An 11137-nucleotide genomic window follows, 5' to 3' on the forward strand; every position below is an offset into this window, starting at 1 on the left:
TGCGGAGCTGCCGTTGCGTGTCCCAGTCTCCCCGAAGGCAGAGCCCCGGGTGCAGGACCGGGCACGGCCTGCAGCAGGTAACGGCTTCCGGGGGGCGTGCGCGGACGGGTAAGGCGGCTGGCAGGAATCTGAGGTACCCTCTTTTCCCGTCGCGGGGGAGCGGCTGCCCGCTCCCAGAGACGGTGTCCGGAGCCCAAAGCGCCCTTCCTCCTCTCCCAGCACCGAAATACGGCGAGCCCCTTGCCCTACCGTGCCTGCCCGCTCCTCCGGTACCGCCAGTACCCGGCTAACGCTTCCTGGCCTGAGAGGAAAGCCGCCACCCCCTTCCCCCGCTGGGCGAGGCGGGCCCGGGGCGCCGCGGCACCCCTCTCCCTCGACCCTGCCCCCGCTGGGGACCGCCGCTCCGCTTCCTTCCTCCCCGCCCTCCTTCCCCCGCCGCCGCTCCCGGCAGCCCGAGGCGGCGCAGCGGCTCTGGCGCAGTCTCGCGACACTTCCCGCAGCGCCGAGCCGAGCCGCTTGCTCCGGCAGCAGCGGCAGCAGGAGCAGCCGCCCGCGGCGGGTAGACTCAGCTGCTCGTCGCACTCTCGCCCTGCCGCACGCACCGGCCGGCGGGGGAAGACGCCCATCCCCGCGGCTCGGCAGCAGGCGCCTCTGGGCGCCCGGGCTCCTCTGCCCGGCGGCAGCGGGGACCCAGGTGGCTGGCAGGAGCTGAAGGCTGAGCCCCTTCTTTCGCCTCATTTCTTTCCTTTTTTTTTTTTTTTTTTATACATACGAATACATATGCTGAGGGAAGCCGAGGTGCTGCTAGCAAGACGCAGAATGGAGCCCGGCTGCAGCGGGTGCTGAGAGCGACAGCCGCCGGAGGAGGGAGCGGCTCTGTCAGCAGCCTCTTCTCCTTCCCGTGGCGGCGGCTCCGGCTGTCTCTCGCCCCCTTCGCCGTGGCCAGCCGCCTCAAACTTTCAGCCTGTTTCCGCTGCCAAGCAGAGTCCAGCTCGACATAAATGAGTGAGTTCAAGCCGCTGGCTCCGAGTTGGCGGTGCTGGGGGGCCGGCTGGGGCTCCCGCCGGGCGGGTGGGGTGCGTGCTGCCGCCGCGACGGAGGGCCGGGGGCGGTGGGGAGGGAGCTAGCCGCTCCTCCGTCTCATGGCTTTTAACTTCTCCTCCCCTCCCCCGGCCGAGTCAATAATTGTTTTCATGTGACAGGCGGAGAGGTTGGGGTTTGCGGCGTCGGGGCGAGGGCCGGGCGCCCCTCGGGGCTGCCGCGATGGGTGATCCCGAGCGGGGCTGACGGGGTTACAAGCCCTCCCGTGCTCCGGCTGGCCGGCCTCGCCGCCTTCCCGCCCGGCACGGCCATCCCCGGGCAGCCTGGGGTGTGGTGGCGCCGGGCCGGGCGGAGAGAGGGGGGAAACCTCTGCCCCGGGCGCGCAGGTTGCGGTCTTTCCGCCGAGGGGCTGCCGGAGGGGAGAGCTGAGGGGGGGCGCGGGGCGGCCTGTGGGGACCGTCCGGACCGCTCCGCCAGAAGGGGGCGGCCGTTGGGGCGGTTGCGCGGGGGTCGTTGGAACCGTTGCGCGGGGGGTGGTTGCGCTCGGCAGCCGCTGCCCGTGAGGTGGCTCCCGCGGACTTCGGGAAGAGTCTGCGCCTGCTTGCCCGGCCCGGGGTGGGCAGCGCCCGCTACCTGTGCGGAGAGGGAGGCGTGGGCAGCAGGAGGATTGGGGATGAATTGTCCCATTATGCGGGGCGAGGAGGCGAGGCGAGGCGGTGGCGGCAGCAGCGGTGCCAGGCGCGGGCTGGCTGAGCGATGCGCCCCGGGGCGTCGCTGGAGCGGCGCTGGCCCGCGGCTCTCTCTGCCCAGCGCGGTGCCCGGCGGAAGATGATGGATTGAAGGGAACAAAAGAAACCGTCTGCTGTTGGTGGGCAGTCCTGGGTGTACCCACCGACCGGCGTCTGAAGGCAGCGGCGAACGGTCCTCCAGAAAACCGGCTTTCAGATGCTCTTAGGCCCCCAGCTGCCCGTTCCGCTCACGGTTGCGGAAATGCTGTTGGACTGTGGGGGAACCTGAGAGCAGTATCGCTAAAATGACTAAATATAGTGCCCTATGCGGGCAGATACTTTACACAGTTTTACCTGTTGTGATACGGTGACATTAGGAATACAGTAGGAAAACGTCCCTTTGTTCTTTGAGAGATTAGTTTGCGGGGTACTATCAGAGCGATGCACAGCTGCTGTACCTGTATGTTACAAGATTAAGCACTAGCTTTTCTCTATTGACTTTCAGTTAGTCCTCCAGTTCAGGCTGAAATGCGTTCATCCCTATGCAGCTCATTCAGTTGTATTGATCCGAGTGAACTCTGATGCTGCTGGGAGTTGGCCAGCATCCCAGATCACCACATTTAATTGGGTGCATTGTAGAAGACTCTGTTAGGGTTGGCTTGCCTGCTAGCTAACACAGCTCTCAACTTCTGTCTACTGTAGCGACAGATAAGATTTTAAACATAGTGCCGTAATGAGGTGTAGGGTTTATAACTGCTGAATGGAGCAAAATCTGTCTTCAGTAGGGCATGTCACAGGAAATTGGTTTTTTAATATTATTTTTGTTTTATTGACCTCTCTCAGTGCATTTATTTCTTATTAACTTTGTATTGCGATACAATAAGACTTTCTGATTTCTGCTTAATCCATAGTTCAAATATTAGCCTTTTTTTTAGCTTCACGGCACAAAAGATTAAGGAAAGCTGTAAAGGAGCAGTGAAGTAACTTGCATTGATAGAGCTCTAGAAAGGTTTTTTGAATACTGTAGCTCAGCAGTGAAGGCCATCTTTTTTCCTCTTACCCACCCTTCCCTTCCCTGCTGGGCTGGCCATGATAGTACACATCTGGCTTCTTTACAGCTCATTTGGATAATGACTTTCCCAAATCACTGTGATTCAGTCAGACTTTTCTTTGCAAAATGGGAGTGGAGGGAAGGTAGATATGGTTTTATTGTTGTTCATATCTTTAAATGGTAAGAGATTCTTGTAGTTTAAAAACAAATAGAAAAATTGTGCAAGGAAGTGAAGGTATGAGTAATACAAAAGCAAAATCTTTCTAGGGGATGTCAAATGAAAACAGAGTTTTATTTAAAACATTTTTAACATTGTTAGCGTTTTTGGAAGATATTTTAGATGCAGAAAAGAATAGGTGAATTCTTTATGTGTACTACACTGTTAAGATTCCTAGTGTTTTATTTTTAAATTACTTGTATGCCTCCCATTGTAACCAGTTATGTGTTATATATGACACTGCATATTGCTATTAGTTCAACCCTGTACGTGAATATATACATATATGTTACACATATGTGTATATTAAAGTTCAGTGTCTGGCCCTAAGCCTTTTTAGAGCATGTACCCCAAACCTTCTAAGAAATACAACTTGATGTTTTATGAGCTCTTCTATGACATTATAGTTAAGGTACCTTAAGGTGAATTAATTTACACTTGGAATGGACTTGCCAGGAGAGTTGAATGGAACAACGGTGGTAGTTCTCTGAACATAAAAGGGGGGGACCTTAAAGGTAATTGTGCATACAGTGCAACAAGCTTGGTCCCCTTCCTTGAGCATCCGAGAAATGAAGAGGTGGGTTTTTTTGTGGGGACTTGTATGTGGGGGGGGAGGTTGCTTGCATGTTGTTGCTTTCAGGTTTGTTTTGTTCTGGGGTTTTTTTTGTTGGTTTTTTGGGGGGGGGTTGTTGGGTTTTTGTTGTGGGTTTGTTTTTTGTTTTTTTTTTTTAAAGACTACTTAGAATTGCATATGATTAGAGACCTCCTCAGTCTCATTTGAAAGAGCTTTCCATGCCCACACATTAGAGTGTCCTCCTGAAGTTGGAGGTCCAGAAAACAAAGTAAGAAGAAGGTGTGGTAGCTACCTGTGGAAAAACTGGTTTGAAATGTACTGCTTATCAAATTTAGAAAATGCAAGAGTACAAGTCTGATTCTAGAGAGCAGTGTTTGACTGCCATCATCACAAAACAACTGATGATGTGTCAGTTGAGACACACCTTCCAACTTCTGCAGTAGATGAAGGAAGATCCTTTTTTCTGCTGTGCAGTCTTTGCTCATCTTCAGAGCACAGACAGCTTAGTGCATTAAATGAGGTAGGGGTCCTATATAATAATAACACTATGAAACTAAGCAGTTGAAGCCTTCATCCTAGTGCTTGTAAATACCAGGTTATAAATAAGCACTTTCATCATCAGTATTTTTTCATCTTAATATTTTTCAAGGTATTGTTAAACCTTTTCTGTTGGGAAAGGAGAAGCGAGGATACGTTGCTTTTGTTTATGTGAAATCACGTTGATCACCTCTGCTGTCGCCATAGTTAGGAGTTTGGATCCAGAGACAGACTTGTGCCCTTTGGACCAGTTAGATTGCTAATACTGGCAAACAACTATCGTCTGCATGATTTTACATTAGTAATTGAGAAAGATGCTTTGCTGTGAAACACCACACCTAGTTAGTACACACCAAAGGAATGTTACACCAAGAAGTAATGTAGTCAAAAAACCTGAATCTATGTGAAAGTCTCATTGGTCTGTACCAGTTGCAGTCCTTTTCCCTGTTTTTCCCCTTTCTTAATCCTCTTTTTTCCTTTGTCCAAATTCTCCTCTATCCCCTGCCCTCAAGTTCTACCCAGCTTCCCTTGTAAACCCCTACCTTTTTATCTTTTTTCCCCTCTCTCTACTTCTCTTTACACGTTTCAGGCGTACCACTTCCTCTTTCTCCCTCTCTCTTATCGATATATCAACAGAGGGAGCACTCTGAGCACATTTCCTGCGTGTGGCGCCACACTGACCTCCAGCAAGTGAGAGCTGCGCCTGCATCAAAACTTATGCTTGGCCCTGTGGGATGGCTTGGAGAGTGCTCACTGCAGCGGGAGACCTGGGGAGTTTAGCTGGTAAACTCTAACAACTCTACAGCCCTGTGTAAAACAAAGCATTTTTGAGGCCTGAGCTTAGCAGAATTTGTATATATCGCACACAGAAGGTGGTAGGTGTGGTTTTGGTTCTTGACTACTCCCTGACAAATTTTAAATTCTCTCTCCAAAATGGTGGACATTTTGGAACCTTTCAGCAAAATAGCTATAAGACGTTTTTTTAATAGGAATAGCATGTGTCATTCTTGTCATCCTTGAAAACAGTTGAACAGTTTCAGCTGTATAAGGAAAAATCATGAGAAGGATGACTAGCATGGTTTTTTTCACTTTAATTTTTTTAATAAGGTTTTAAGTAGCTGTGAAGTGGCTTTTTATAGGAAATGTTGTGTAAAAATCCCCCCCAGCTTGTAAAAAGTCTTTATTCTCCTCCTCATGTGGGGTTTTACTCATTTTTGATTCCTTTATTGTTGTTGGTAGGTTTGTTTCTCACAACAAGGCAGTTGCATTGGACCTGTTTAGGATCAGATTTCGGGTTGTTTGGTGACAATATTTATACAGCCTGTGAATGTCTTCATGTCTGATTTCAAGTGGAGTTTTCATAAACTGTGATAAAATATTTTCAGTAACCTATATAAAATTTCATACAAAAATAGCTGGCACAAAGGTTTTTTTCCTAGAAATCAAGACATAATGATATTTCTGTCATAAAAGATTGTCAGAGCTGCCTTCTAAATGGATCAAGATAGGGGTCTGAAATCAAGAAATACAAAATATATAAATATGTGTGTATAATTTCTGACTGCACAGTCTTCTCTGTATGTTGGTACCTCTTCTGCTTGCCCCTTTCAAATAGGTCATCTTTTCTCAGTGTCACCATTATAGTTGTTCTTTATATTAACTGTTGCTTTTAGATCAGGAAGTGTGATAAAGAAGAGAATGCTTAAAATAGATGGTTTCTTAAAACAGCAGAATTCTTGCTCCTTTTTGTGCTAATCAAAGATTCATATGTAGAAAATTATGGTAGAGCCGCTAAAAAAGGTATTTTTTTCTGCCTGGGTTTAAGGAAGTGTGTGTAATAATTAAAACACTTTCTTAAGAAGCAGTTTTATTTTGATTTTAATGCTCAGTGCATATATGTTTGTTTATATTGCTACTAATGCAATGTATACAATTTATCTGTAATTTTATTGAGATTGCCTCTCTTGTAATTGCTATTCATTGCATGTTAAAGGGTTTTTTTTGAGAATACTGCTGGTAATCATTCTACCAGCAGTGTATCAGAATTCATATAACAGATCAGCATTGACCTAGTAGATAATGCGTTGACTCCTTCCCCACTTGAAGGGGAAGGGATGCGTGTGTTAGGAGGAGAAAAAGGAGAGCTTGGTAATGTGAAATGAGCAGCTGAAATTTCAGCTCTGAAATGTTAGAGGTCACTGAAGTGCTGAAAGCAGGTTAGGCCTGATGGGATCAAAGGAGAGAAAACAGCCACAGAGGTGGTACCTGTTGTTTTGCTCTGATACTGCTGTTACAGAACAAGCTCATCAAAAATGATGATGGATTTTGTATGGTTCCTATCTGCGGATTTTTAAAAAAAAATTCACAAGAATACAAAATACTGGACCAGGGAGTGGATGTTTTCCCTGGATGCAAAAGCAGGAAGTAGCTGTAGGGCATATCTACATTGTGTACACTCAGGAATGATGAAAGAATATATTAGGGGGAGGGGAACAAAAGAGGAGGTGAGTATCAAGATTCAGTAATTCAGCTAATGTAAAAGTAATTGCTGACAGTCTGCTTCACACAGAGAGGAAACACAATAAAAGCTTTAAGTCCTTGTGTGTGAAAGAATATGCAGTACTGCAGTTCAGTAGTCATGGACTGTATTAGCAAATGGAGTTGACTTTTCTCCCCCTTTTTGTTATTGATAATTGAGTAGAATCAGTAGAAAACAACTCTTGAGAATGCAGTGGAATGTCCACTTAAAAGGTGTATGGTGAGATGACTGTTGTGATGTCTCAGCTTTGCTTTGTTCCCAATGTAACTTTGCCTTGGAGAAAGGAGCATCCTGATGAGGGCTGGAGGGGGAGAGGATATCTTTGTTCTCATTCTTATAGCAGTTTGTATTCCACTGGGGGTTTTGCTCAGAATTTGTGCTTCTGTTTTAGGATGAGGAGTTGTCTAGAGTTGTGGATCAGAAATTATGTCTCTGCTGAAACAATCCTCTTTAGCAGCAAGGATAATGCACTATAGAAAGCTGAACAGTTATATGAAGAAAATATCCCTAAGTTATAATTAATCTGTAGCATCAGTGTAAAGTGCCTTTTGAACTCTGCCTTTGAATTTCATTAGAAGTATTGTACAGAAGGAAAAAGTTCCTCTTTATCTCCTTTTCACACTTTCATACTGTGCAGCTAAATCACTTCTGACAGTTGAAACCAGTTCACACCAAAACCAGTGTAATTCTGTTCATTTATTTGAAGACCAAAGTCAGCATTGATGCGCAACTCTCCAGGGAACCAATGTTTTTTCAAAAATGACAATACAGATTCAATGCATGTGTTGCAAGTCAAGGCCCAACTTGATCCCATGGCAGAGGGGTTGGACTAGATGTTCTTTAAAGGTCCCTTCCAACCCAAACCGTTAAATGATGTATCAATATTTAATTAGCTTTCAGTGGTTACACTGCTCATATTATAAATTGGTTTGTGTCCCACAGGTAATTTGTAATAAGTGAATTTATGTGACCTGCCTTTTAAAACAAAAGCAACAATCAAAAGCAACAAAAACCCTCAGCAAAACAGAAATCCCCATGACATATTGTGTCCTCTGCTTGCAGTTTCCAGGAAGTTGCTTGTTAATTTACAAAGCAACATGTTGGTGCTGTTTATTGATAATGAGTTCTCAATACAAACATGCACAAAAATCACTTCAGGGTGTTTTCCTGTTTGCTTTGGTTTGGTTTTGTGACAAGAAGTTCTTGGAGGTTAGTGCAGCTGCTGGTGCTATTCCTTGCTGTATCGACTGCCAGCATCACCCTGACTCTCTGTGTGTGTAGCACTATCTTTCCACATAGCTAGATTTATCAAGGTTTTAGTTAAACATAGCAGAAGTATTAGGGTATAAATGTACACACACAGAACTTTTTTGAGCCAAACATAAAAACATCCTTTGAGAACTCTCAGGTTTAAATCAAATACGTCCTGTATCTGTGGTTGCTGATTCATCCTCACCACTGGCAAGAAACGTTTTTAATACTCTGGTAACTTGGCAGAGTGGATTTTTTTTTCTGTGATAGGCTTGTGCAGCATTGAAAATTTGCTATCCTTGTGGCAGACATAAAACTGGCAAGCAGCAAGACCTCAGCTTAATTTTTCAGTGTTTTTCTCATTCCTGCTGTTCTTTCTGTGAGGTCTCATTGAGCTCTTATTGAGCTGTTCATGCTCTTCTGTCTGTAAAAGGGCACACCAAAAATTCCAAAGTGTGTCCAGAAAAAACGCCTTTATTTTGGGGTTTCATTATGACAAGGTTTAAAACTTTTTTGCTGTCAAATTCAGAATGTTTATAAAAAAGTGTTTTAGCTTTGTCCTTATGTTTCCAAATGACTTGCTTTAGAAGAGCGGTGATGCTTATTTATAACCAATATTTGAATGTTTTATGGATGAAGATTGGTTATCTAGATATGTTTCTTTTCGTCAGCCATTTCTTATGAATGTGTCCTTATGTCATCAACAGCTATGTGGAAAAATACGATATCAAGACTTTTCACTCTAGGCAAGACCATCTTACTTTCCTATGAAATAGTCTGGGTACTGTATTACAATAAGACTGCAGAACTGCAGTGTTTGTCGAATACAAATATCCAATTTTTCTGCTTAACCTCTCAGATTAAAAAAAAACAAAACCAAAAGCCAAACACCAACACACAAACCAGCCAAAACCCCTCAAACAACTTCTGCCAAAAAAACCCCCAAACCCTAGAAGAACCTAACTTTGTTCCCATTAGCTTTTAAATGACTAGGCAAAGGGAAGGGAAGGAGAAACGGGTGCAGAGAGGAAAACCTTCTAGTCAAGGTTAAGCTTGAGAAGCCTTGCCTCCAGTGCATGATCAAGCAGGTTGTGACAATAGGCATTTGTGAGCATAGAATCCGCACCAGTACTTCCAGGGAGGGTATGGTCCTACTAACTGGGAAAAGAAAATTGTACCATGTGAAAGCTGGCCTGGTAGCAAGCAATGTGTGGAAGGAACTTCGCTTGCTGATACAATGGAAATTTAAATTCTAGTTCCAGAAGAGTACAAAAGATGTCTGCAAATTTGTGAGCCCTCATGATATTAAAGATTTTTTCCTTAATGGCATGCACCATGCTTTATTCTTCAATCTAAATTTTTGTTCAAGGAAACATCAGCCAGCAGTTGTTGAGAGGACTGGCTTGGTAGCTTACAAACTTTGCTTTTTTTATTTCTATATTTTTAGATTGCTTGTGGGAAAGAAAAGATTAATCACTATGCAATTTTGAAGTCTAGAGTTGGTTCAGACTTAAATATTTTGATGGTTTAAACTGGCTCCAACTATTAGATTTGTATGATTTTGATACACTTCTGTGCTTTTGTGTTTTTGTTTAATGAAAAAGGTAACATTTAACTTTGATCTCATTTTAAGATTCTAAGCCATTTGCTGCAAAGAACAGATCGTTTAACTAGTTCAGTCTGATACTAGATTATTTTTTATCTTTATTTCATTGTTAATTGCCGTATTCTTAATGTTGGAAATGTAGCTATTTTTGTTAGTAACTTAACAATATATCTAATTTTTCAGGTGACAGAACTATTTGTGGATTTTGTTGGATTTTAGCTAGTTAGCTTATACATTTGAGCTGCTTCTCAGTTGATTCCTTCTTCATAGCAGTCTATGAGTCTTGTTGCCTGTAGTGAGCCAAGTTTAGCTATCTGTATAAAACTGCTCCAACTTCATAGAGTATGTATTTAATAGATGGATTTCTGAGTATAGTTAATCCAGTTTAGTTAACTGCTCTTTTATTGATGGAAGATCTTAATACAGCAGAAACACCCCCCCCCACCCCCCCCCACCCCCCCCACCCCCCCCCCCCCCCGTCTCTGACTTCTTCCTTGCTTCACTGAGTGCTACTGAAGGCTTGAACTAGGTGTCCTGTGTGTTGAAAAGAAATGTGCCTTTGAATAGCCAGCTAGTTGGTACAAGTAAGATCGGCTCTTTCTGTTGCAAGAAACAGCCTTTTAACTGAGAGAGAAATCTTGCTGCTACTGTTGCTGTGGTCTTTTGTTGCAATTGTTTTTAATGTTCATCCGCCAGGACAGCTGCTATTTCCTGCTCCATCCAATAATCTTTTCTAAAATGGGAAAGATCTTTATTTTCTTTGAAACTTTATGTTAAAGTCCATTGTATCTGCTGATCATTTAATTCATCAAATAGCTTTATTTAGCTGCATTTAAAAAGAGTTGAAATACACTTGTCAGTTTTACTTTGACACTGAGGTCAGCTTGAACGGTCTTTGTTCTGTCACCTCATACTGCCTTTCAGAATTGCTCGCTTTGATTTGCTTTAAGCATGCTACTTAAAGACTACAATTTCTTTGTGTGAAGCATCTATAAATAGTGCTTTTGATTAGCTGACATCTCAATTATCTGACTGTGGTTTTCATGGAAGATTGAGATAAGATGCCATCTAGTTCATGGTAAACTATGATCTGACAATCCAAAGTCACCTGCGCTGGTTCTGGAGTCATGAGAGATCTATTAATATATATTCCTCTGCAATATATCTGATAGCTTGTTCACAGTTGTGTAGAAAACAGTCTTGTTTGTTCCTGTGTGTTTCTCATTTCTTCACCTCATTCTGTCAGAAAGCAGTTGCTCCTCTTCCTATCACTTATAAAAGTGCATGTATGCTTCTTTCCCCATTTACCAGAAAGCGGCAAAATAATTCACTCTCTAAGACTTATTTTGAAGTTTTAGAAAACAGGCATTCTTCATTGCAGCGCTGGGTGCACAGGGGATAACTCCACCTAACGTGTACACCCAAAAGACAAAACTAGCAAGTATTTATACTGTGTTAATATACATATTCATTATATTTCCGAGTAGTGCTTATCACATTCATGGATTTTCTGGGAACTCATTAGCATATGCTAATGTCTTTCGCGCACGTTTGTTCGCACCTCTGGGTGGTCATCGGGGGTCTTCAGACTCA

The 11137-nt window shown here is 44.1% G+C and overlaps 1 protein-coding gene across 2 annotated transcripts in view; it reads left to right on the forward strand.

The window, feature by feature from the left end:
- The first annotated feature begins 440 nt into the window (after positions 1 to 440).
- Positions 441 to 11137, forward strand: part of SH3KBP1 (SH3 domain containing kinase binding protein 1) — a 235832-nt gene continuing 225135 nt past the window's right edge. The window contains exon 1 of one of the 2 annotated variants that reach the window (XM_075775507.1): positions 441 to 1005. In XM_075775507.1, the coding sequence (XP_075631622.1) occupies positions 1002 to 1005 (4 nt within the window). In that variant the 5' untranslated portion in view covers positions 441 to 1001. The remainder of the gene's footprint in view (positions 1006 to 11137) is intronic. The other variant, XM_075775514.1, reaches the window with a different exon arrangement.

Source organism: Balearica regulorum, chromosome 1, assembly GCF_011004875.1.
Source record: "Balearica regulorum gibbericeps isolate bBalReg1 chromosome 1, bBalReg1.pri, whole genome shotgun sequence".
Classification (NCBI taxonomy): Eukaryota; Metazoa; Chordata; class Aves; order Gruiformes; family Gruidae; genus Balearica; species Balearica regulorum.